This window comes from Clytia hemisphaerica, unplaced genomic scaffold, assembly GCF_902728285.1.
Source record: "Clytia hemisphaerica strain Z4C2 unplaced genomic scaffold, Clytia hemisphaerica genome assembly, whole genome shotgun sequence".
Classification (NCBI taxonomy): Eukaryota; Metazoa; Cnidaria; class Hydrozoa; order Leptothecata; family Clytiidae; genus Clytia; species Clytia hemisphaerica.
Window position 1 is genome coordinate 52,271 of NW_027104334.1, and position 27,524 is coordinate 79,794.

Here is a 27,524-nt window from a genome sequence, read left to right on the forward strand (position 1 = left end):
TAAAAAAAAAACGTGTACTAATAAAATAATTCAATGAAAACAATTACACCACCAATATTGAAAGAAACAGAACGCCAAAGAGCCAACAAGTTGCTATCAACTTTTCCCAGATTTTGTAGTTGACATAGAGTTCAAAGACCGTTTTGTTTTTCTGTTTAAATTGTTCACAGATAAAGATAGTTGCTTTGCATTATCTACTAAGCTGAGCGAAGCAAACGGATCGTCAGCCTTCGGTTGCCGGTTGTATGTTCCAGGACCACGTGACTGAGGATTCCCCTGACGAACTTGTCCGTGCTGTTGGTGATTCCCAGGGTTCATTTGTCGTTGTTGATAACCGCCATAAAACTGTTGCGGGTTGTTTGGAGCTTGGAAACGAGGATTGGATGGGTTTTGTTGGTTAGATTGTGGAAATCTTTGGCCGAACTTAGGATTGGAGTTTGTTTGGTACATTTGCTGCGATTGAGCACCAAATTGATTTTGTTGATTCCATCGGGTTGTTTGTTGTGGTATTTGTTGAGTATTGTAGGCTTGCTGTTGAGGGTTATTGAAATTTTGTTGGTGTTGGAAGGAACCAAAGCTGTTTGACGGTGCCGTTGAAAAGTCACCAAAATCTGACTGGCTTGTTGAATGTGACGATTGGGATTGTTGCGACATCGAAAAATTGTTGGGCGGTACTATTTGGTTGTTGGGTGGTTGCTTTGAAGCAAAAGAGGTGAACCCTGAGAAGTCTGACTGATTTGAGGGCAGTTGGGCTGAATGATTGAAGGCACCAAAGTCGTTTGAGTTTTGGATCGGTTGAGACTGTATTGAAGTATTGGTTACTCGAGGTGCGCTGCTGAATTCTGCGAATCCAGGATTGTTTGGTGCGCTGTTAAATGTTCCGAAATCTTCGTTAGATGAAGATTGTACTGATGTTGGCATTGGTAAATTATTGAATGCGCCAAAGTCTTGGTTTGGTGTTTGTTGAGATGATACTGGGGCTGAACTGAAAGATTGTTGGGACATTTGGAGATTTGAAGACGATTGTGGCAATGGTGTATTGAATGATCCAAATTGGTCATTATTTGAAGATTGTTGAGCTGTTGAGAATGAAGCATTTGTGATGAAGCCATTGTTTGTTGGGAATGCAATCTGAGTGGAATCTGTTGTAGTCGTGTTTGTGAACGAGGCTGAGCTGAAATCACCAAAGTCGTTGGATGTTGTTGAGCTTGGTATCGGGTTGGAATTGATATTACCAAAATTGTTTGTTGGTGCTTGTTGAATATTTTCATTCGTTTGATTCGATGAGAAATCACTAAAACCAGTCACATTGACGTTGGAGAAAACTGAATATTTGTCGTCAGTCGTTTGATGAAGCTCTGGAGTCGAGGAAGAAGTTGATTGATTCAGGTTAGAGAATGCTGTATATTTATCACTGTCATTTGAAAGTGTTGGTGCTAATGGTTGTAAAGTGTTTGAAATTGCACCGAAATAATTGCTTGTATTTGAAGATGTTGTAGGGATCGTACTGGTTGTTAAGGTGCTAGTGGTAGCCGTGGTAACAGAGGGAAATTTTCCGAAATCTGAAGATGGGGGTTGTGTTGTTGTACTACTACTGAAATCGTCAAAGTCGTTTGAGCTCGAGGCTGGAGATGAAAATTGTGCGAAATCTGATGGTGGAGGTGGGGTGATCGAATCAGAGAAGGCTCCAAAAGCATTTTCTTTTACATTGTATGTGCTGGGTGAAATTGGAAACCGTCCAAAGTCTGCTGAAGTTTTAGCTGGTTGGGTAGAATCAGAGAAGGCTCCGAAATCGTTTGAAGATGTATCTGTTGTGGGTTTCGGGTTATTGGATGAAGTTGAAAAATGTGCAAAGTCGGATGATGGTTGAGATGGTTGAGATGATGTAATGTTGTCTTCAAAAGCTCCAAAATCGTTAATGTTTGAAGATGGAGTTTGTCCATAATTAGATGATGGTACGTTCATATTAGTGGTTGTTGACGAAAATTGACCGAAACTTTGGGATTGTGTATCTGAAAATGCTCCGAAATCGTTGTTAGATGATTGTGGGGTTGATGAAAATTGAGCGAAGCTTGATGAGTGGTCTAAACCCATGTTGGAAGGAATTGAGGTTATTTGAATTGTCGAATCTGGGACAGATGATTCCATTGAAGGTTGCTTGAAGCTCGATGTAGTTAAAAGTGAAGCATCTGAGAATTCTCCAAAGTCCTTGTTAGATATTGAAATAGATGATGCGGATTGGTGGTTGAAATTGGATGAAATTGACGATGGAGCAGGATCTGAGAATGCTCCAAAATCGTTGTTGTCGGATAAAGAAGATTGGATGCCAATGGGTTGGTTTGTTGATGGTTGATCAGAGATGTTTATAAAGATATCATATTTATCACTAGTAGTGGCAGCGTCAATGGATGACTGAGACTGTAACATTGATATTTGTTGGTTTTGGTCGATTGTTTGTGAGCTAGTGTTGTCAAATGTGGAGAAATCACCAAAAGAAGTGTTGCCTGGGTCAGACGAAACACTTGCAGTTGTGGTTGTTCCGTTAAGAGGGCTGCTGAAATTGGCGAATGCATTTTCTGGATTGGACAGCGTCTTTGAAACGGTTGAGAATGCAGAGAAAGATGATTTGTCGGATGGATCTACAGAAAAACTTGGCGATTTCTTTGGGTCGTTTGATGATGTGGAAAATTCAGCGAATCCAGTTGAGAAATCTCCAAAGGACTCAGTTGATGGTGCACATGTTTCAAAGCTGGTGAAATCAGTCTGTTTATTTGAATCTGATTGGATTACTGAGAAATCACCAAAATTCGAATCGATTGAATTGTCAGATGGTTTAGATTCAATTTTCGTATCTGAGGTCTTTGCTGAATTTGCAGATTGATTCTCTTGTGTTGATTTAAAATCATCAAAGTCTGTACCGGTAGTTTTGTTATCTGAGAAGTCATCGAATTCATTTGACTCAAAATCTGTTGAAAATTCAGTTTTACTTAGACTACCTGATGGGATGGATTCAAAACTGCCGAAATTGGCGAATGCATCTTGGTTGGTTGATTTATTAGGAGGTTCTGTGAATGATGAAAAACCTTCAAAATCAGATGTCTTTCCCGAAGATTGTTTGTTTGTATTGGAAGAGTTATTACTTTTCTCGCAATCAGAGAATTCTCCGAAATCTTTAACGATTGATGTTCCACTCGTCTGTTGTTCGGGTTGCGCGAAGGACGAAAATCCTGAAAAATCGTCACCGCCTGTTGGCTTAGTTGACTCGCCTGTGTTTTCCAACAATTCAGGCTTTTTTGATTGAGTGGTTAGTGCATTCTGTAAATCCGATTTCAATTCTTCTTCCGATTTCTCAAAAACGGATGATTTTCCCGTTTCCGTGCTGACGTCAGCAAAAACGGAATATTTATCATCCACTGGTGGACCGGACTGTGCATCTTGGAAAGTAGAAAACGTTGAGAATTGATTATCCAAGTTTATTGAATCACTTTTTAGATTACTGATACCAGATGCTGCAAAATCACCAAAGCCATCGCTGTTTTGAGCATTTGAAATTTCGTTTGCAATCTTGGAGTCATCATTGAACGAATTGATAGGTGGAGGTTCTCTAGCCAGAAAATCTATACCAAAGCTTTGTGGTGTAATCAATGCTTTCGATGCATCTATAAATAACGAAGTCTTGCTTTCAACAGATGCGTTGCCAGGGAACGGTATTTCCGAGGAGGATAATGCAGACTCCGGCGAAATTGACTTTGGTTGATTGACAGTTTCCAATGAGTTTTTGGAGACATCCATCGAGATTTGAGAATCAGTTTGGAAGACTTCTTCATCATTCGATTGTTGAGGAGGTGGTGGAGAAGAAGATTCAAACATGGAGAATTCGTTATCCATTTGAAGACTTTTGGAGTTTTCAGTGTTTTCTGGTGCAGATGAAACATCCATATTCTCCAAGTCGAAGATTGCAGATGATGATGGTGGTGGCTTTGTTGAGGCTGGTTGTTGAGCCTCCGTTGTTTCGTCTGTAAAGAATGGAAAGACAAAAATATATTTATATTTCAATTATTTAGTGATGTTAAAGGTTTAGTGATGTTAAAGGTATTATTTTTACATAAGAGCTCCCGTTTCATATCAGACACATTTCATATCAGGGCATCTACCTATTGTTATATCGTGCTGAATAAACAAAAAAGTTTTTCCTTTAATCTTTCTGACCAATCTTGCTCCACATCCGTGTCAATTCAATATCGAAAAGCTTGTAAATTAAAATTGATGAGTAAGCAAACGATATCACTCTTATTTAAAAACAAAACCTTTAACATAAAATGATGAATATTTACCTTTAGGACCTCCGAGGAAGAAATCTAAATCCAATGAAGTTGTCTCTGATGTCGGTTCTGATCCTGATTCTACAAATAAATTTTATCAAAATAAAAGACTTGGGTTTTTTTATATCCCATCATTGTAGCCCCCCCTCCCCTAACCAGTTTGCGTGAATGCGAGAATGGGCTTTTTCCACTTTCATGAATGCGTGAAAATAAAAATAAAAAACTGTGTGACTGCTTGAATTGTAAAACTTTGAAGTTGCGTGAATTTGGAAAAAAGTTGCGTGATTGCGAGAATTGAAGGTCCGCTGAGGGCCTCATCATTCAGTCTAAAATTTTGAAAATTCTTTTAACGTCCATAAAGGCTTTCTTTCAATTCCTAGGTATTAGATAACTACGGAAAGTCATGTGATGTACTTTTTAACCAATAAGGTTTCAATATCATTTCGAGGAGCAAACATGGTTTCACCCCTCCCCCCTCCCATCAAACTTTGAGGGATCTAAATTTTAGAATTTTGTCGAAGTTATGGTGGTAAGAGAGACAAATACCAAAATTTATTACCTTTATGGAGACTTGATAATGAGGGTAGACGTTCAATTAATGCCTACAAATAGAAAAACAAAAGAAAAGCATTAAGATTATGGCTACTCCACCATGTTGATTGCAGTCTGTAATAAATTATTCTTCGCTAAAAAGACACGCAAAGTAGAGCTTGTTACAGTTAGGCACCATTCCGTTATATTTTCTCGCAAGTCTCTTGTCGGCTTTGTGGAGGACAATGGAGGTATCTTATCCCTCCTTATCAGTACAAAGGTATCTTTCGTTCGTTTTCTGTATAAAACACTTTTACACTTTTACACCCCAGTTTTCGACTATTTAGCACCAGAAAGCTGGTTCTGGTGGAGCACAGAATTTCCTCTATCAAAAAACAGACCAACAGTCAGCAAGATCTTTCAAGAAGCACGCCCACCGGCGTTCACGGGGTGGAAAAAGCAATGTTGATTGGGACTTGATTAGTTCAATTGTTTTGATATGATTCAATTCATACTGGTCCCGTTTAAAAACAATCAGCATGGCGAGTATCGAGGTTTGGACTAGAAAGTAACCAATTTGGAGATATCTATTATAATCTTGATTCATAAAATCCACTGACCAAATAATGGCAGATCATAAGTGAATAAGCTTTTAATTGTCATATATTATTAAAATTTTCTTTTGAAAGTTAGCTTTTTCAAATAAAATTTGATATCAAATACGCAGACCGCGAAGAGCTTGCTACAATGAGAGAATTTTTGCGAGGATTAAATTAACCAAAATACTGCGTTTTAGCTAAAATCACATCTAAGCCAATTTTTATAACATTTATGATTCGCAAAAATTAAAGTCCCACATTTTGGTGTACAAGATTTATTGGATAGGATACAACTTAAATAAAAAAATAAAAAATCAAGTCTGTTTCATTTTATTGCTCCGGCCTAGGAGCCTTTAATTCTCTCTTCCGACAACAACGACGTTCAAGGTCAAGACATTTTTTTTTGTTTATCTAATCCGATGATCTATTCCGATTTAACAAAAACGGATTATCTGGATTTCGATAATATTGCGAAAGTATCAAGATGGCTGCCGAAAGTGGGCTTGCTGCAAATCTCAGTGAAAGATATCATTTTCATCATTATTCATGATGTTTTGGACATAATTTATGAGAAGTTTGATGCATACTGGTCTATAACAATGTGGAAAGACTTTGGAGAAATTTTGGCCATGAATCGTAAGCTGCTCGAGTGCTTAAAATCTTACATATGGCTAACTTCTCTAGTTTTATGGACGCACAAAACCATAAGACTCTGTAACTTGACAATGGAATAAAACTTTCAAACACACATCCATTGGAATTCGAAAGAGAATACTAAAATTACAACATTACAGTGCAAATTTAAAAACGATCTGAGCAGTTTTTGTGGTGTTATGTGTATGGCTGAAAATGATCCTGTTTTCAATTTGTATTCATCATTTTTTGACTGGGCGACCGTTCCTTTTGATTTTTCAAACCTGACACAGATATTTTTCAAACCTGACACAGATATTTTACAAACATATCGCTATGAGAATTCAATAAAGGATACTAAAACACAATTCCTGTGTAAATTTGAACAAGATTGGAAAAATTTTCACAGTATTATGGCTGAAAATGATCGTTTTTGGACTTTGTCGTAATTTCATCACGGCTGGCGACCGTTCCTTTTGATTTTTCAAACCCGGCACAGATTTTTCACAAACATATCACTATGAGAATTCAGTAAAGCATACTAAAACACAATTCCTGTGTAAATTTAAACAAGATAGGAGAAATTTTCACAGTATTAATGGCTGAAAATGATCGTTTTTGAACTTTGTATCGTACCGTCAACTGCTCCAACTTGGGACGAGTGTACGCAACATGGGGCTTGTTGATATCTGGTCTGTATTTTCACTTACTGTAAAACCGAAAGAGAAATCGTGTATTTTTTAATACGCGGTTCATTAAACTCAAATCTAATGACTTTTGAGGTTCGGTGAAATGTTGGTGGAATGGCCCTCCCATGTTGCGCAAGATAGTCCCAAGTTGGAGCAGTTGACGGTAATTTCATTGCGGCTGGCGACCCTTCCTTTTGATTTTTCAAACCCGGCACAGATTTTTCACAAACATATCACTATGAGAATTCAGTAAAGGATACTAAAACACAATTCCTGTGTAAATTTGAACAAGATCGGAGAAATTTTCACAGTGTTATAACTGAAAATGATATTCTTTGGACTTTGTCGTAATTTCATTGGCTTGGGCGACCCTTCCTTTTGAAGATTTTTCAAACCCGAAACAGGTTTTTTCCAAATATACCACTATTTATTACATGCACACTATTGTACCATTTTATTTGGTTTATCCTACTCTCCCCCAAGTATTATCCCGACAGAAAAAATAATGCTTAGCTAAAAGCCCGTGGCCTCTAATTTGGCTATTTTTCTCCCCGAAATTTTATCTGGACAATCAAATCATGAACTTGGAAATATTGACTGACTTCTAAATGTTTATCTCATTTAGCTCCAATTTTGAACTTTTTAGTCGAGGATGAGTTGGCGGGGGGTGGGGTTGGTTCTTTCGGCAAGAAAGTATATGTGTAATCACTTAGAAGAGCTAAACTTCCAGCTGGTTTATTTATTCGTTAAGATTATTTCTCATACTCGCTCTGCAATAGAACTATTACTTTGCTTCCTGATCTGTTCTGATTAGCAGTTTGTGGGCAACGTTCTAACACAACTAACTCAACAAGCTCATCTTTCACATCTTTTAATCTCTTAAGCCGGAGCTTCCAGCGCAGCTGGTTTATTTCACTTTTAGAAAAGAATTCAAGAAGTTTTGTCGTTTTGCGTACGTTATTTCTTCTCCCCAGTAGACTAGAAAGATTTTGTAAAAAAGGACTACAGAAATATTTGTTTACTTGAAGGACGGCCACCTCTTGAAGAATCTACAAATCTAAAACTACAATTTCAAATGTGAACACTTATAAAGTTATACACTTAAAGTTTAGTTAGCTTGCCCTCTGTTCAAATCTATTTGAATTTTTATCAATTCTCACACGGAAGAAAAATCCACTGAGATGAATGGTTTTAGTCAAAATACCCACAAACAGTAATACTTTGACTCAGACCCAGACTCTCAGAGTGAAATACATAAGAAATGGATGGCCTATGAAAAAATGTATGATCATTTTTTTGTTTCGTCAAAGAGGTAACAAAATCTTTGGTTAAAAAAGCTAGTAAGATGAATCAAGCTTTTGTGAGACTCATAATAACATTCGGGTTGACTTTAATTAACGCTGGGAAAATTATTAAAGACAAGAGCTATAACAATAATGCCCAGATATTGAGACAATACAGTTCAAAAGCAAATTCTACAAGGCAATGGATTGTAAGTATATGAATTTTTAAACGGCCCGGTAGAATAGAAAAAAGACCAGCAAAAATTTGAATTATTTTCCAGATTTTTTTATCGTTATTGATTTCTTTTTAAGTTAACTAAATGATTGGGAAAAAAACCTTTAAAACGATTTGGGCTATCGAGATTTTTCCAACGAAAACATACCGGTCAAATACCCGGACTTTTTTACCATAGTAATTGCATGGGTTTATAGATCAAGAAAAAATAAATTTCTTAAATAATTTTTAGAATACATTAAAGCATTCGTGTTCTATTGTTTGTCAACCGGGGCGCGATGGTCGAGATAGTCCTCCCGGCCATCCTGGTCATCCTGGCCACAACGGAAGAGATGGTCAACCCGGCGCTCCTGGGCCACAGGGTCCGATTGGTGTTCGAGGACCATCTGGAAACGAGGGAACGAACGGAACTCAAGGACCAGCTGGCAAAGACGGGACGAAAGGAATTCAGGGACCGCCTGGAAACGACGGGACAAACGGACCTCAAGGACCTCCTGGCAAGGACGGGACAAACGGACCTCAAGGACCGCCTGGAAACGACGGGACAAACGGATCTCAGGGACCCCCTGGAAAGGACGGGACGAACGGACCTCAAGGACCTCCTGGAAAGGACGGGACGAATGGAACTCAAGGACCAGCTGGCAAGGACGGGACAAACGGACCTCATGGACCTCAAGGACCGCCTGGCAGGGATGGGACAAACGGACCTCAAGGACCGCCTGGAAAGGACGGGACAAACGGACCTCAAGGACCGCCTGGAAAGGACGGGACGAACGGAACTCAAGGACCAGCTGGCAAGGACGGGACAAACGGACCTCAAGGACCGACTGGAATAGACGGGACGAACGGACCTCAAGGACCAGCTGGCAAGGACGGGACAAGCGGACCTCGAGGATCGCCTGGAAAGGACGGGACGAACGGACTTCAGGGACCACCTGGAAAAGAAGGAACAAAAGGACTTCAAGGTCCACCTGGAAAGGATGGGTTCTTCCAGAGGAATTTAAAAGAATGTGCCTGGACCCATAATAGCATCATGAAAAACATGTTTGAAGGCTTATTTGTGGTTAGTATTCAGTCTTATATAGAAAAAACATACAGAAAAGTGTTAAGTTGGGAAAGGGGGAGGGGTGAAAACGACAGAAAATATATAACATAATGCGAACGAAGAAACGCTTTAATCGAAAGATGAGTTGTACAGGTTTATGTCCCTTCCATTAGAATATGGTTTTGTCCGGAATTTCACAGTGGCGAGAGCTTCATCTATAAAATTAAGGGTGGTTGTTTGTATGTACGGATGTCTCTTTTTGCTTTCGGAAATTTAGTTCTCGCTATTTCTTTCGAGGGATATAAATACATTATTAATTAAAGTCTGTCTCAATATAATTTGCAGCGGGGACACAAAAGGGCTGTAACTTTCTTTATCAAATTCTTTTACAGGAATGTCAATTTGTGAAAAAACACAAATCCACGTCACTGATGATTACTGCTTCAACCACAATCATGCTTACAACTTGTATGTATTGTTGTAGAAGACTGTACATAACTTTTGATGGCCAAGAAAATTCCCCTGTTCCAATTGAAGTACACCACTATAGGGACGTAGCATACCATCGAAATAACTATTCAGTTCAATTTCAAGGTCTTGGTAAAATCGATAAATCTGGTTCAATCAAAGTTGGTTTGCATGTTGGGTACTGTGGTTATAAAGCATCCACAAATGTCAAATTTGCTCATATTGGATTTGACAGCTCAACCCGAATCATCATCGAAGAAATCCATGTACAAGATTAAGCTCATACTCTAATGTCCCGAATAGTAGCGGGGTCAGAACTTTTTTCAAATTATAATAAACAGGGAGGACCTAATTAACGAAGTATCGTAAATAATACCTCTTAAAACCCCTCATAACAAGGTAATCATAGACTAAAACCAACCTATTTAGAGCAATTCAGCTTTTCATGGTTGAAAATTTTTCAAAAATTAATACCCGGCCGGGGAGACGTTTATTCGGGACCTTAGAGTATTGGATTTCACGGTGGCACTAAAATCATTGCTTCATGCACAAGAATTAGCCAGAAGACATTAGTTAGTCATAACCTGTCATAACTTTGGATTTTTTTATGAATGACAGCTTTTTAGGAGACTTATAATACAATCCAAGCAATGAAAGACATTTTGAAATTGTTTTTTGACAACCTTATTATATTTCAAAGGGGACACTTTGGACAGGGACAGCTTTGAGGAGACCAAAATGTCCATTAAGCTGCCCGAAAAGGATTTGGGGCTTAGAAGAGCTCTCCAAAGTTGTTTTTTTTGATCGACCATAATCATTGTGAACTCTAAAAAAGACCAATTAGCCTTTAAAATGAAACCAACATTTGAGTTTATTTTGATTCAAGAAATATTCAAAGCAAAAAGAGATTTTCAGAAAATACAGTACCCAGCTGGCACACGACGTCCATATAACGTTGGATGAACGTTGAAACAACGTTTTGTGCCAGCTGGTTAGTGAAAGAAACCTTTTCCAGGGGGGTAAATCTAATATTGTTAACATTGTTCTTCTAGTCGAATAATTAAATAAAGAAGTGATCCTGTTGGTTGATGTCCAACTATTGTGAATGGTGAGTAACAACCAATTTACATGGTAGCAGCATTCGGTGGTTTTGCAGTAAAGATATTATTGGTTGGTTACTAAAGTGTGATAAAGTTTATGAACTTTGGTTGTTATAAAAGTATAAACTAAAGTGGTTAATTGTTGAAAATGGCAGGTGTTGTTTCGATAGGGCAAAAGTATGGATTGCCCCCGTTCTCCGAAGATGGAGACTTTGAACATTGGTTACATGAAATCGAAATGTGGCAGCTAGTAACTGATTTAGCTAAAACAAAACAGGGACCTGTGTTGTATCTCAGTTTATCCCCAAAGGTTCGCCAAGCATGTGCAACATTAACGAAAGAACAGCTAAATGTCGAAGAGGGTTTAGATGTGCTTATAACCAAATTGGAGAGACTCTATGCAGTGTCAAAAGATCAGGCAATGTTTACTGCATACGAACAATTCGAAACGTTTCAAAGAGATACGAGTATGAATATCGCAGAATATATCAATCAGTTTGAACAACTCAATCATAAACTGAAAACTTATAAGATTGAGTTACCATCGCCAGTACTAGCTTATCAATCGTTGAAAAATGCTAATTTACCAAAAAGTAAACGTGATTTAGCCAGAGCCACTATTGCAGAACTGAAGTATGATGATATGAAACGGCAGATTAAAGCTATTTACGATTCGTGTACGACTGATGATAAAACGACTGAAGATACATCAGATATTTTAGTTGAAAATGAACAAGCATATTATTCTCGTAACAATTATTCTGCTAATCGAGGACGAAATTTTCGAGTTAATCGATATCGTGGACGTGGAGGAGCTAACTATCGAGGATCCCGTCAAGAGGACAGTCGCGCTCCTCAAGCACAGTCATCAACTCGTTATAGAAACTGTCCAGATGAAAATGGTAACCCTACCAGTGGATACCCCTTAAAACCCACAATAAAAAGTGGTACCCTCTATCTCATTGTTTAGTTGGAGTGTAAGGCTGAAACTTTTTGTGTTGAAAGTACGTTGTCTATGATTGTCTTCCCTAGCAGTGATGTTTTGTAGAAAACAGTTTTCAGTTTTTCATGAGGAAGTGAAAAAGTGCAGTTTTAGCTATTTACCCCTTAAAACCTACAAAATGGTTTTTCTCGAATAACTTTTTACAAAAAAGTTCTTTTGACCTCAAATTTTGAACAGTGATTCACTGTAAAGTTACTAATGTTATGAATATACCATTAGTACCTAAATGATCTCAAAAATATGTGTTAAAATCAAAATACCCCTTAAAACCTACAAAAATAAGGCTAAAAACCACAAAGTCCGACCATTGCTAACGGGATACTCAAGCTGATGGATACAAATTTGGTGTTGCTTCGTGATTCAATGGTTCAAAGACTTGCTAGAAATTCATTCCCACAACAATATTTTCATTTTTCAGGATTCATGCCCATAATGCAATTGTGTGTGGTTTTTTTTCGTCAAAAACGGCTACGAAAGGCCAAAACCTTCATTCGCTTCATTTTGACCTATGGTTTCTAATGTTTTTCTAAATCTCCATCAAATTTGTGACATTTTGGTATGCAACATGACCAGGTTTTGAGAAAGTCGATTTTCAGATTTTATTGATCATCACCATAAAAGTGCTTTAAAGTAGAATTTTAAGGGCCTGTCATTTTCGTTGGGGTCTATTCACGAAGATGAAAATGATTTTTTCATACCTACCATAAGTATAGGTATCTAAAAAGTATAGGTTTTATGACCTTAAATTCAATTGTGTAATTTCTAGGTCCAAAAAACCTGATTTTTTGAAGGGATTTTTGATAAGATTTTGAATAACTTCGAATTTTAAGATACTTTAGCATCTTTAAAATCCTTAAAATTTGGTATTTTATGAAAGAACATTTATAAGAGGTTGTAAAAAAGTGAAACATACCACATAAGATTAAATCTGGTAGTTATGAAAGCCAAAAATGCAACATTGTGGGTTTTAAGGGGTATGTGGTTTTAAGGGGTATCCACTGGTACTCGTTGTAAAATTTGTGGTTCAATCTATCATTACTACCGTGACTGTCCGGATGCAGATAAAAAGGACTTATCATTACAACATTTGAAAATTCAATTATTTACGCAAGAAAGTGGAGTCGAGTTACGTTTTTTTGAGCAGATGGTATCAGAAACATTAAGTTGTGCAGTTATTGATCCAGGGTGCCCTTCAAATGTATGCGGAAAGAATTGGTTAAATTGCTATCTCGATTCGTTACCAAATCGCGAAGACGTAACAGAAACAAAAAGTAAGAAGTCGTATCAATTCGGTCCTAGTCAAGTTTATCAATCATTAAGAAAGTAAACATTCCTATTAACATCGGTGGAAAACCAGGGCATATCCTTACAGATGTAGTCGACTGTGAGGTACCTCTCTTACTTTCCAAGCATAGTATAAAGGAAGCCGGTGGACAACTTGATTTTGTTAAAGACACGATAACTCTTTTCGGTACAGAGATAAAACTTCAACACACTTCAAGCGGACATTATTGTATTCCTATTTCGCTAAAGCAGATTCTTGTCAATCGTAATATCGCACCTGAAGCACCAATTGAGTTATATCTTACAATAAATGATTTAAACACAAAGTCGAAAGAGGAGAAAAAGTCTATTGCTGTTAAGCTGCATAAACAGTTTGGACATCCTGTTGATTCCACAAAACTTAAAACTATCGTAAAAGATGCAGAAATCAAAGATGACGAGTTATTGGGACTTATCGATCAAGTTACAGAGGAATGTGATGTTTGTACCCGTTACCGAAAAGCCAGAGCCAGACCTGTCGTATCGTTATCGCTTTCCAAAGAATTTAATGGTTGCCTTGCAATGGATTTAAAGTTCATCACAATTAACGATAAAAAGTACATTATTTTTCATATGATCGATTTGTTTACTCGCTACTCTGCGGCGTCCGTCATCAAATCTAAACACAAGGAGGTGATAGTTGACGAAATCTGAAACACTGGTTGCTATTTTCGGTTCACCACAATCAATCTTTGCTGACAATGGAGGAGAGTTTAACAATGAACTGCTTCGTGACGTAGCAGAACTTTTAGATGTATCGATAGCTTCAACAGCTGCTGAATCACCATGGTCAAATGGGGTAGTCGAGAGATATAATGCCACTCTAGGAAACATGATCCACAAAATTGTTGCTGATACTCAGTGCTCCATACAGAATGCACTTGTTTGGGCTGTAAGTGCGAAAAATGCTTTGTCCAACAACTTGGGATACAGTCCTAATCAACTAGTCTTCGGCCGTAACCCAAATCTTCCGTCCACGTTAACATCTCAGTTACCAGCCCTTCGAACGAAAACGTCAAGTGAATTTGTTGCTGAACATTTGAATGCTCTTCACTCTGCTAGAAGGGCATTTATCCAAGCTGAATCCAGTAAAAGAATCAAAACAGCGTTATCACGTCAAACACGAACAACAACGAGCAAAGAGTTTAACAATGGAGATACAGTCTATTACAAACGAAATTCAGACAAGGACTGGCATGGTCCAGGTACCATTATCGGAATTGACGGAAAAGTTGTTGTTGTGCGTCACGGAGGAAGTGTTCTACGAGTAAGTCCATGCCATTTGACGAAAGCAAATAAGGAAAAGTCGGGATCATTACCAAAGGAGATACTTATCGTACCAGATGAAGATGAACAACCACAAGTACCCATTCCAGAGCTATTAGACATCGATATTGTTAGTAATGAAACAGTTATGATTCCAGTTGAAAACCCGATCGCAGAACCTAAGCTTACTAAACCTGACAAAAAGATACCAGAGATCCAAACAGTTGAAACGACGCATCCGGTGGGAGATAAGAAAAAGACTGATCGTAGAAATAAAAGTAACTCTCAAAAATTCAGCTTCCTCGTATTGGACAACAAATTTTGTTCATTGACCCAGATACCAATAAGGAAGAAAAGTTTATCGCTGTTAATCGTGCTGGAAAAGCTAATGGCAAGAATAAACATTGGTTTAATGTTAAAAATTTAGTGTCGGGTGTTATTAAGTGCGTTGATTTTGAAAATATTCAATGGCAGCCAGTTGAAGAAGAAGTCCTTTACAGTTCCAGTAACAACCCTCAAGTATTAGCAGCTAAACAAAAAGAACTAGAGAAATGGACCGAGTACAATGTCTATGAAGAGGTTGACAATGAAGGTCAAGAGACAGTATCGACCAGATGGGTTATTACCGAGAAATCTGACAAGGACACCAACACTGTGAAAGCAAGGTTAGTCGCTCGTGGTTTTGAGGAAATCAATACTGAAGTTCGTACTGATTCCCCAACTATCTGTAAGGAAAACCTTCGTCTCGTATCAACAATTGCCGTGAGCAATTCGTGGAAAATACACTCTATGGACATTAAAGCTGTTTTTCTGCAAGGGTGTCCAATTAATCGCGAAGTATTCATTCAACCGCCAAGAGAGGCGAATACCTCAAAACTTTGGAAATTGAAACGTACTGTTTACGGTTTAAATGATGCCCCTCGCTCGTGGTATCTTAAAGCTGCTGAGGAACTAGTTAAAGCTGGTGCCACAAGAAGCAAATATGACCAAGCGTTATTCTTTTGGAGAAACAAAGGAAAGCTTAAAGGTGTTTTATGTTGTCACGTCGACGATTTCTTCTATGCTGGAACACGCCTGTTCCATGAGAAAATTGTATCACATGTACAGAAATCATTTGATTTAAGCAAAGAATCGTTTTCAACTTTCCAGTACCTAGGATTGGACATCAACCAGACAGGAGAGTTTGTAGCAATGCATCAAAATGACTACATTAAGACACTTCAACCTATTGAATTGAAAGATACATCAAAACGTAATCTTACTCAAGATGAAAAGTTACAACTGAAAGCTTTAATTGGACAGATACAATGGGTGTCAAAAAAAAACACGCCCTGATTTAGCTTTTGCGTCGTGTGATTTAAGTAATCGTGTTAAAGATGGTACAACAGCTGACATACGGTTAGCGAACAAGTATCTTCGCAAGCTTCAAAATTCAACTGCTCAGATCCACTTACCTAATATTGGTGATGTTAAAAAGTCAACGTTGTATGCTTATAGTGACGCATCACACGCCAATCTTCCAGGATTTAAGTCTCAAGGAGGTTTCATTATCCTGATTAAAGGTGAAAATGGAAACTCTGCGCCAATTGTCTGGACTTCAAAGAAAGTAAAACGTGTTGTGAAAAGTCCACTTGCTGCCGACTCTTGCGCTACAGGAAGCAGTAGAACACGCAGCATTAATTAAAGCACTACTCTGTGAGATTTATGATTCAGAACAATCAACATTTCCGACTGTTTGTATAACAGACAGTAAATCATTGAGAGACACTGCCCACACATATCTACAGTTGTTGAAGATAAAGGTCTTATGATGGACCGTTGCTGTTTACGAGAAAGATTCAAGGCAAACTCATTACGATTGAATGGGTTCCTGCCTCAAAACAACTGGCAGATTGCTTAACAAATCTACAGCATCTGCTTCTTATTGATGAAGGTTTTGGCTGGTGAAGCTGGCCTTCCAAGTCAATAAGAAGACCCGCCAAATGTACATAGTGTAAATATTGTTGGTATTGAACATTAAACTTCTGTTGACATTATGTTATTGATGCAGAAACACTTCTGAGATTGATTTGGTCTCAGATTCAAGACACACACACTTATGTTTCGTTACGTTATGTTACAACACGATGTACAACACTGGATCACAAAGATGTCGATCAATACAAGATTCGTCCGGTCGGAATCTGTTAACATTGTTCTTCTAGTCGAATAATTAAATAAAGAAGTGATCCTGTTGGTTGATGTCCAACTATTGTGAATGGTGAGTAACAACCAATTTACAAATATAACTTACAGTACCCCATTTAAGATTGATGAGGTCACCGCAACTAACTGATCACGCCAGTATAACAACAAGCCATATTTAGTGGAATTTATAGAAGTCATACATTTTTTTCCCCTTATCATTGAAAAATTTATTGGGCTTTTTCAGACTTAGCCCTTACCAACCCGTTGTCAGTCGGGACTACTACTCTTAGGTTCCAAATAAACGGCCCCCCCCCCGCTTGTTAATTTTTCGAAAATTTTCCAAAACCCCCCTCCCCGGACCTTATTAGGACCCCCCGTTTATTAATCTCTAAGAATATTTTCAGCTGTCAAAGAGGAGGCCCCTTATTTTGCTCTAAATAGCCTGATTTTAGCCTATTTTTACCTTTTTTTTGGGTTTCAGAATTATAATTTCCAACCCCCCCGGCAATTAGGTCCCCCCCGTTTATCAAAATCTAGAAAATTTTCCAACCCCCCCATCCCGTTTATTTGGAACCTAAGAGTACATGGCTTTCCCGAACGGGAAGGTGGAAAACTTCCCGAAATGGCTAGACTTTCCAAATCGGGAAATTCACAGTTTCCCGATCGGAAAAGAGGCCTCTGAGCACTCCGGAAATGCATGTGGAAAGTTTAAAACTTGTTCCTCTTGTAAAGGAGGTAAAATAAATAATATTTACCAGACAGTTAAGAAATTCACCGGGTAATCGCTTCTTAATTCTATTTTCCCCATTACCAATTAAAAATTTCCCTATTTGGAAACTTTTTCTCGACCGGGAAACAAAAATCTGCTTTGTTTACAAAAATCCTATTTTCCGTTCGGGGATGATGAAAAGTTCTTGACCAAAACGGGAAACAGAAAAGTGATGAAATTTTCAATCTGGAAATAGTTTCCTTTTTGGGTTATTTTCACCTTCCCGTTCGGGAAATATTTCCCGTTAAGGCAATAATTGCCTTTTTCATGAATGTGTTAAAACTATTATCATTTTGTAGTGACGTCGATTTTTTTTATATTCCCAATTATTTTTTTGGCATAAGTCATCTCCAGCCCGAAGTTTTTGGAAAAGAGTTTACCTCCTGAAAACAGATGAAGATTTGCTTTTATTTAAAGTTTTCTATTTTGACAATAGATAAATAATTTTGGCCAGGCATTGAGAAGCTAGGTGATAGTTATGTCATGATACTACAGTGGAATCTCCGTAACTCGAGCACGCACGGGGAACTCAAATTTGTTCGAATTGAGGGAATTTCGATTAATAGAGATTGGTTTATAAGATATTGTTGTGGGACCAGAAAATTTGTTCGACTTAAGGATACATTCGAGTTATAAAGACACCACTGTATAACGTTTAACAGTAAAGTAAATTTAATCGAGAAAGATTTCACCCCCCGGAAAAAAATCTACATATGGCTTTCTGTTTTCCCCACAATAAATGATTATTGTGTAACGCAAAAAAATCTAATCTAAACACTTGAAGTACTATTTTAACCAGCTTGTTACCCTGGGCAAACTTTAGTGAAGTATTTGTAAACTATACCCGTATCAGTTAATACCCAGTATTACCCAGGCTTTTTACAAAAAATGAAGAAGAATCACAAATGAAGAGGACCGAATAAAGAGAGTTGCTGCCACTTTGACTTTTTACATTGAGTAACCATTTTTGACTTTAGAAAAATTTTAGAAGAAATTTTTACAAGAGATGAAAGGAAAGGGAATAATCGTTCTACTTTTGATCGCACTTGAAATAACTATAATTTCTGCAGAAGAGTTTTCAGAAGATGCAGAAACCTTCCAAGATGGTTCGAAAAACAGTTCTTCGAAGCAATCACATGTAAGTATGGTATAATATCATTATGATCCGGAACTGAATGCCACCACAAACTCGAACCCAGCCCCTTTGGTTCACTTGTTTGTGATTTTTTTTGCTCACCAAAGATTGTACCAACGTCCATCAGTATAAAATCAAAAAAGGTGGTGCAAGAGGTAGGTGGGCAGTAGATTTTGACAACCATTGAAAAAACAAAAGCTAAATTTGCAGGACACTTTCATGCTGCAAGTGAATGGTTTGATGCTGCAAGAATTGATAGCGCAAAGTTTTTATAGGCTTTTTGCGCATGCTTCTCTATATAGGTGATCGTGCTCCTTTGCGTTGACGTCGCTTATTTTTTCTACAATACAGTGGAGTCTCTACAACTCGAGCACGCACGGGGAAGACAAATTTGTTCGATTTAATAAAATTTCGAAATATAAGCAAGGTTTATATATAAGACATTGTCAACTGTATGGAGTTATAAAGGCTCGTGTTAAAGAGACTCCACTGTATAAAATTATTTTTTTTGGTGAGTTACCCGCAATGCACGAATCATTTTTGAATTTAGGTCATTTTTCTATTCACCCCAAACATGATCGCTATTTTATGATTCCATTCGACTTTTTCTTAGAGCATATTAAAACAATCGTGTCCTAGTGTTTGTCAGCCGGGTCGTGATGGTCGAGACGGTCATCCGGGCCACCCTGGTCATCCTGGACACGACGGAAGAGATGGTTGTCCTGGTGCTCCGGGGCCACAAGGCCCCATTGGTGTCCAAGGCACAACCTGGGAAAGATGGAATGAAGGGAGATCAAGGTGCCCAGGGAAAAGGTTAAATTCATTTTTATTTTAATCTAAATAGATAATAGTAAATTTGGATGCATGACATCCTTAACGTTGCACCGTGCTCAAGTAGGTAGGGTGACGGAAGCGATTTGGAATAAACCGCAGTTTTGAACCGCAAAATCGGGGACGGTAGTGTTGATTTACCTTCGTCCTCAGTTGGTCAGTTTCTAGTAAAACTAGAACCTTACCGTCTCCACCGCAGTAAATACCAAATACACATACATAAACTCGGTACTGTTTTAATTGAACAGATAATGACTATTCTACAATGAGTGTGTATGGAATGCAAATGTCTATTTTCATTTGATCACATACCTCTATATTTCATTTCAGACGGACGAGACGGGCTTCAGCGGAATGTGAAAGAGTGCGCCTGGAAAGACGTCAACAATGACAACATAAAAGCATTGATCAGGGTTCGTGCAATTACAAAGTTATAGAATTATCTACTTAAACAAATCCCTTGAGTCTTCAAGTGTTACTTTTTTAAATAGAGTAAACTTCTTATGAACTACTCTGAGAATCAATTACCATAGCAATATTTTGAAAACGAGGTAAGCATTGCTCGTGACGTAATTTATAAAAAGATCTATCCTATACAAATGGTTTTTCATGCATAATAGCTTCAGCTTTGCATCGCACGCAAACTGATACTGGTTTAATCGAACACATAATGAATATTCTACAAAATAAAACTTATACACAAAAGAATAGGGTAAAATCTTCCCAAAACTATCTAGTACTCCATGGACCTCAAAAAAGATCCCTTAACTCAAAACAAAATCAGAACATCATAAATATCAAACTTCTTTTTAAGTAAGTTAACAATCCTCTGTACGTCATATTTTAGGAATGTCATTTCATCAAAAAGCGCAGTGGTTCTTCATTGATGGTCAGCCTTACGACAAACGTTTGGATCCACGACTGCACAAACTGCTGCAAACGATGGTTTATAACCTTTAACGGACGAGAATGCACCCCAATCCCCATCGATCAAGTACATCACATAGCCCACAACATTGGACACTTTCCGTTCAATCTCAAAGGGCCTTTGTAAAATCAACAATGTTGGTACCGTCAAAGTCGGTTTAAACATTGGCAATTGTAGAAGTTTTGGAGATTTTAAAGGGTACACTGGATGGAATTCGGTAACCCGAATGGTAATCGAAGAAGTCCAACCACAAGCTTAATTTAATATAATGATGAAATTATTTTAGCCGATGAATTTTTACTCGAAAAAAAAGTTTAAAAAGAAAGTACGAGAAAGTTCTTCAATATACGAACTGTATTCTTCAAGGCTGAATTCTAAGGTCGGTGTTTTTTACACTTTTGGCAAAAACGTGACATTAAATTTTCTAAAAAACGGTTTTTCTTTAATAAAATGAATTTGAACGAGCATTTTAGGATGAAATCTTCCAAAAAGGTGTAACGCACGATCTTATAACTTTTGTTTTTGGTCCCAGGAGCGAAGAAGGATCCAATATTCCAAAATATTAGATTTTAAGAATTTTGGAATTATGAGAGCATAGGTGGCTCTTGAATTGATTCTGATGGTCTGAACTTGTTACATGATCCTTATATTTTATGAAACAATGATGAAGAGCACTTTTGGATCAAAAATTCCATCCGAAGAACATCTCTGAACTTGAACAATTATAAAAGATGCATTTCATCGTTAAAATGGACTGATCACAATCTAAAATTAATCAAAAGTCACTTCCACTTAACTTTAAAACATTCTTAGATACCAAAAGGTGCGGTTTCGCGAGTGTTTTGGAATTAAAAATTTCATTTTAAAGTGGTCAACCTACCCCAACCCACCCCAACCCCAACTTTCGCAAAATGGAATTATAATCCTTCGGGGCTCTATCTGATTATTTTAGGTCATTAACGTAACGACATATCATGCATAAACGTAAAAAAATCAGTTTAGAGCCTTGTAGGATATTTCATTCCAGACTAAGACGCTCATTTCGGATAAGGCAAAGTATGTTACTTTCAATGAAGGATTTGATAATCCTTAGATGCTCTATTCTAGTGGAAAATCTTATTTTCTTGTTCTTAAGAGCCCAAACCTTCCAAATAGTTTAATTTGAACTACTTAATATCAAATAAACATACTACAACCCTCAGTTTAAAAAGGCTTGAACTCAAAGAAAAATTAGGAATAGGTGATTCCAAACTGCTCCCAGCTGGAAGATTTTTTATTTAGGAATAGAAAATATATAAATGCTCCATCCTGCCAAATTTCAGTTCTAAAGCCCCATTAGATCAAAAGTTATTGCTCGTGGAATCCATAATCCATTTTTATTATGGAATCGTTTAATCCTAACGTGCTCCTAACTTTAAGATGTTATAAGTACTGGTTTAGTTTCTCTTGAAGGCTCGGGAAAAATGGAATGGAATCTTCAATCCTTTGCCGATTCCCCTGATATCATATTAAGAAAGGGTGCATTTTGTATTTATTTTAAAGCTTGTTTAAAGAAACTTCACGTTTTTGCCAAAAGTGTAAAATACACTGACTAAGAAATTCTTCTTTTTCAAAACATTTTCAAAAATTTTTTATGAAAAATCATTTGTGATTATTGAGAAGAAAAAGACCACAAAATTTGAAAGGTTCACTACCAGGGGGTATTGATTTCGTTTATGTTATAAGTCGTTTTGTGTTTTTATGATAGATACCTAGCAACCCAGGAGCGCGTCACGACCCATGTCCGACCCTGATGACGTTTAATGCCCAACATAGTGTCCTTTTGAACATCATTTGGGCCCCTCTATTAATAACCCCTCCCCTTAATTCCACGCTTTATAGCTTTCTCAAGCTATTTTGATGATTCTGCCATTTACCTGGATTACCATCAAAGAGAGAAAAACCACCGCAGCTCTTAAATCAATTTTGAGTACCCATAGAGGCATGATCATGGTCGACTTTGTTCCCGAAATGGCCCTTTTATAAAGAGGTGACCCAATGGATAAGTTGACAAATCGAGTCTACGAATATAATTAATAATGAAACACGATAAAGGCTTTCTTACCGAGGATACTTTCTTGTTTTGACTTTGTGCAAGTAATGTGTTCTTTGGATTCACCAGTTGTGGTTGTAAGATACCCAATTCCATATCCTGAATTGAAACATTTTTTATAATTGAGATCATCTTACTAAAAGTTTCTAGAAAACTCAAACAGGAGCGATGGTCAAGTGGTCAAAGGCGTCAGCGTCTCAAAACAGGGATTCGTGGTTCGAATCCCCGCTCCTTCCAATGTTCCATTCAGTTCATAGATAGCCGAGCCGGATGGCCGTGGACCACGTGAAAACAATTGAAAGGCTGTCTAAAAGTCCTAGATTACTGGGCTATCCACGTAAAATATACTCTATCTATAAACATGGGTACGCATTTCACGTTTTCATGTCCTTGTGCTACATTGTGTGTATAAGCAAAGCTTTAATCTTTTACTTTTAAATGAGGCCTCGGAGAGCCAAAGTTAGAAGACAGGTAAAGGTCTACAAAAAGGTAAAAAACTCTCGTGCAAGGATACATTCTAAGTAAAGTGATACTTTGGATACAGTTTATAATATCTTATCCATTCAACAAATGATGAAAATGAAGAATAATTTAAATCTTACAAAACTTCCGATAGAAGTTGCCGGTGAAAGTGAAGGGGTACTCAAATGTTTTCCGATTGATGATTTCTATAGAAAAACAAAATGCTAATATAATGATTGAATTATTACAAGGATTTAAACTTTTTGATACCAATCCTGTCAATACCTGATGCGCAAATACTATTTTTCAAACATTGATGGGAAATCTAAGAAATGATCTCCTGATAGTGAGTGTGTTCTTTGGAATGATTCGATTCCGGTCAATAACCTTTCATTTGATTACTATCCATATAATATTAATGCCAGGTCATATTCTTAAAAACATAGGATAGATTCTACTGGTAGTTAAAAACAGTAAGGACCTTAAGGGCACTTTGTGTTTTCAACAATAAAAAGGGCACAGTGATTCATGATATTCATAACGTAATGTTTTCTACGGGAATACCCCGGTTTTAGTCAGTAGTGGCAAATTTAAACTACACAAAACATTTCGTCATGAATATCAGGAATGCCATCATTTCATTGATTTTAAGAAGGGTGACATCTCTGCTGACCGGACGTTAGAAAGACATTTAGCAGCAGTCGCAAATAAACTGAAAGATATTTCATTACGTATACCGGCTTAATTTCTTTGTAATCCAGTTCAAGTGCGTTGATTTGATGTTTGAAAAAGTGTGATGAGAAATAATGAATGGACCAATAGTCTTCGTCCTTTTTCACGATTTGCATTTCTTCCCAAAATGATACTTCAGTGCTGTAAAAAACAAAACGTATGAAAAAGTTGAAAAAATTACAGTAGCCAACTTTGTCCAAAATTTGAACAATTGAGCCCGGTAAAAGTTTTTATAGCCAAAGCCAGGCCTAATTTGTGGGGGCTTTCTCTCAAAAAAATCTTTAAATCTTATCTACCTCCGAACTAATACCATTCAGTTGCGTCCCATCAATAATGCTACGGACCCCCCTGCTATGATAGAATAATTGAAAGTAATCAAATCAAATTAAACGGACTTACTCTGGGACGAAGGTGTTTTTGACATGTTCCAGTAGATCATAAATTCGTTTTCTGGTGTTGTCGTCATCGTTTTGTTCAGAATCTGATACTTTCAAAGTATGTTCTAAAGTCTTTTGACACAGCTGAACTGCGACGGAGGTTGTCTAGAAATATAATGGAAAAAGCAATAAACTATGTTAATAAAACATACTGTTGACTAGTTGGAACTGAAAAGGGTAATCTTATTTTGAATTCATAGAAAGTATATTATCTTCACAGGGAAACGCTAGCCTATAATAGTTTGAAATACAAGAATGGCGGTCAAACTCGGCCAGAGTACACTACTCTTTTAAATACGTGTATTACAACGAGACATCAAATTAGTTTGAACTATGGAAATGTTAAAAAAGTAATGAACAATTTGAATCATTTTGATTAATCAACTTGGATTCAACTACTTCTTCAATTGAAAGATTGAAACCATACATAGTCTAAATAAAATTTCGAAGGGTGAAAAAAAATAATTGTCTTTACCTTTTTGGTGCTTTTCCCTGACTGATCTTCAAAGTTTCCAAAATTACCAAAGTCGTTGGTAGGTTTTGATTCAGCAAAACCACCGAAATCAGCAAATCCATTTACACTTTCCATCTCTTGTTCCGCAGTCCCGAAATCCCCAAATTTTGTTTCTTTTGTGGCACAAGTATTGCTGTCAAATGCTCCGAAGTCACCAAATTCGCTTGATGACGATTCTGCATTTGTATTGCCTTTTTCAGAATCTGAAGTTTTGGTTTCAATAGCATTATTTGTAGTATTACTATCAAATGCGCCAAAGTCATCAAAACCTGAATTTTCATTGTTTTTAAATTCAGATTCGGATTTTAATTCAGTTGCATTATTTGTATTGCTATCAAATGCTCCGAAGTCACCAAAATTGCTTGATGAAGATTCTGCATTTGTATTGCCTTTTTCCGAATCTGAAGTTTTGGTTTCAATAGCATTCGTTGTATTACTATCAAATGAGCCAAAGTCATCAAAACCTGCATTTTCATTGTTTTTGAATTCAGATTCGAATTTTAATTCAGTTGCACTATTTGTATTATTGTCAAATGCTCCAAAGTCACCAAAATCATTAGATGCAGAATCTGTATTTTTATTGTCTTTTAACTCTGGATTTGATTTGCATTCAGGTGAATCTGAAGGTTTGGTTTCGCTATCAAATGCTCCAAAATCACCGAAATCATCGGATGTGGAATCTACATCGTTATTGTCTTTTGTTTTGGAATCTTGTTTAGCTGCAGATGTGCCTGTACTATCAAATGCATCAAAATCACCGAAATCGTTTGAAGCTGAATCTTCCATCTCATCCAAGATCGGTTGATGTGTGTTGTTATCAAATGTCCCAAAACCATCCAAAGTCTTCAGATGCACTTAGTTTAGAATGGGTAAATTCAGAATCAGTTTTAACTTCACTTTCGATATTTGTTTTACTACCAAATACATCAAAAGCACCAAATTCATCAGATTCCTCATTAGCTGTAAGTTCTGGTGTTAATTCGAAATCATTTGAAGAAATCTCTTGTTTTTCAGTGCTACTATTGACATTATCAAAATCATCAAATTTTGATGCCGCATCTTTACTTTCCAAATGAATCAAAATTACCAAAGTCACCAGTAATGGATACTGGATTGTCATTAACATTCTCTGATGTCTCTTGGTTGAGATCTCTGCTATCGTTTTGAAAATTATCAAAATCCCCAAAATCAGTTTCAGATCTTGATTTTTCATTCTCCAATTGTTGGCAATCATCTATTGTCTTATTGATGATGTTATCAGTGGTTTTCTCAGATTGTCCTAAATCATTCAAGTCTGTAACAGATGCTGATGCATCCAAGTCATTTTCAACTTTATCTGAATCTTGTTCAGCATTGTCAAAAGATCCAAATTCACCAAAATCATTTTGATCATTTTGAGAATCACATATTTTCCCATCTTGCAATTGGACATTATTTGAATCATCAAGAGCACTTTCTGACTTATCATCATTTTCAACTATTTCTATGTGTGAACTTGATGTGTCTTTCTCAAGATCTGGTTTAGTTTCTGTATCAGAATGACCAATTGCAGGTGATTTAAATATGTTGGTTTTTGGTTCATCTTGATTCTTGGATACATCATTGTCAGTGGTTGAAAAGTTTCCGAATGTCTCATTATTTTCAGTTTCTGATTCAGTTTTGGAGATAATTTCACTATTTCTAAAAGCACCAAATTCACTAGAAATGTTTGATGAACCTGTACTTTTGTTTTCGTTGTTGACCTCAGTGAATTCAGTGTCTGGTGTAATTTCAGTAGTTGCAGCCGTTGCCCTATTAACACTGAAACCGTTTACTTTTTTATTGCTGTTGGTGGTGCTGAAATCTCCAAAAAAGTCAGTATCTACTTGTTTTAAAGAATTGTTGACATGATTTTCAATCGATTTACCATCATCAAAATTATTGGTAATCAAAAAGCCTCCAGCATTATCTGGTTCACTTTTAAGTTTATTTTCATTCATTTTCACATCAATGGTTTTATAATTTTTGACTATGTCTGTTTCAGAGTCGGCTTCATCAAAATTCCCAAAATCTTCGAAATCGCCAAAATCTTTATTCAAATTTTCAGTTACTGCACTAGCTTTCTCATTAGTATCAAAACTCCCAAAACTTTGAGAATCATCATTAAATTGTTTACTTTTGATATTCTGATCAATTGAAATACTTTCATTGGTGGATTGAGTGTTCTCAGCAAATATTGAAGTATCAGCTACAATTTTGTTATCAGTGCTCATACTTTCAAATGACCCAAAGTCACCAAATTCATTGTCAGATTTTATGTTTAGTCCCCCTTTTGATACTGTGATTGATGATTCACCATTGTCAAAACCACTGAAGTCTCCAAAATCATCTTGACTTTTATTTGCAGTCTCGTTAGGATTATTTTCCTCATTTTTATTGGAAGGTGGTGAAAAAGGTGGTGGGGAATTACTCTGCCAAGCTGCAAAACCATCACTACTACTTTCTTGATCTTTATCATTGCTTGATACAAAACCAGAAAAATTACACCAGTCATCTGTCCCATTTTGATTCACATTGGAACTATCTTCAAAGGCGCCAAAGTCATCAGGCGGTGGACTTGTTTTTGTTGGACTCATCTCTGGAGGCTCCATATCAAAAATTGGTGGAATGGGGCCTTGGTTAAAACCATAGGCTGTTTTGTTTGATGCCATTTGTAATCATATATACAAACAATTATATTTTAACTAAAAAGAGAAGAAGTATGATTGTTTTAAGAATCTCATTTATTTTGCAAACTTAGGCAATTACTTTTTTATTTTCTGGTTTACGGACATTTTGAGGAAAAGTATTGAAATGGAAAAAAGGATTGAAAAAAAATAAAAACAAAATTGACGTTTAAAATTTTTTTTATTTTCTTTTTTAAAATCTGAAATCGGAGGAAATAATAAAATAAAATATTAT

General features: G+C 36.9%; 4 protein-coding genes across 4 annotated transcripts; 2 read left to right on the forward strand and 2 right to left on the reverse strand.

Moving 5' to 3' along the window:
* On the reverse strand, positions 1-25,370 carry LOC136817775 (dentin sialophosphoprotein-like). The gene is made up of 8 exons (XM_067074094.1): positions 24,546-25,370; positions 24,033-24,175; positions 23,639-23,774; positions 23,042-23,107; positions 22,452-22,538; positions 4,882-4,924; positions 4,335-4,403; positions 1-4,016 (listed from the first exon to the last, which is right to left on the reverse strand). Exons 1-8 carry the CDS (start codon positions 25,368-25,370, stop codon positions 97-99), a joined length of 5,289 nt encoding a protein of 1,762 aa, XP_066930195.1. The 3' UTR covers positions 1-96.
* Positions 8,058-10,148, forward strand: LOC136817765 (collagen alpha-1(XXIII) chain-like). The gene is made up of 3 exons (XM_067074082.1): positions 8,058-8,266; positions 8,525-9,355; positions 9,730-10,148. Exons 1-3 carry the CDS (start codon positions 8,120-8,122, stop codon positions 10,081-10,083), a joined length of 1,332 nt encoding a protein of 443 aa, XP_066930183.1. The 5' UTR covers positions 8,058-8,119; the 3' UTR covers positions 10,084-10,148.
* On the forward strand, positions 18,399-20,695 carry LOC136817766 (cuticle collagen 14-like). Its single transcript, XM_067074083.1, has 4 exons — positions 18,399-18,591; positions 19,202-19,401; positions 19,750-19,832; positions 20,267-20,695. The coding sequence occupies exons 1-3, from the start codon at positions 18,460-18,462 to the stop codon at positions 19,808-19,810; spliced, it is 393 nt and encodes a 130-aa protein (XP_066930184.1). The 5' UTR covers positions 18,399-18,459; the 3' UTR covers positions 19,811-19,832; positions 20,267-20,695.
* A 275-nt stretch (positions 25,371-25,645) lies between the features above and the next one.
* LOC136817768 (dentin sialophosphoprotein-like) lies at positions 25,646-27,274 on the reverse strand. Its single transcript, XM_067074086.1, has one exon. It carries the CDS (start codon positions 27,272-27,274, stop codon positions 25,646-25,648), a length of 1,629 nt encoding a protein of 542 aa, XP_066930187.1.
* Positions 27,275-27,524: the final 250 nt, after the last annotated feature.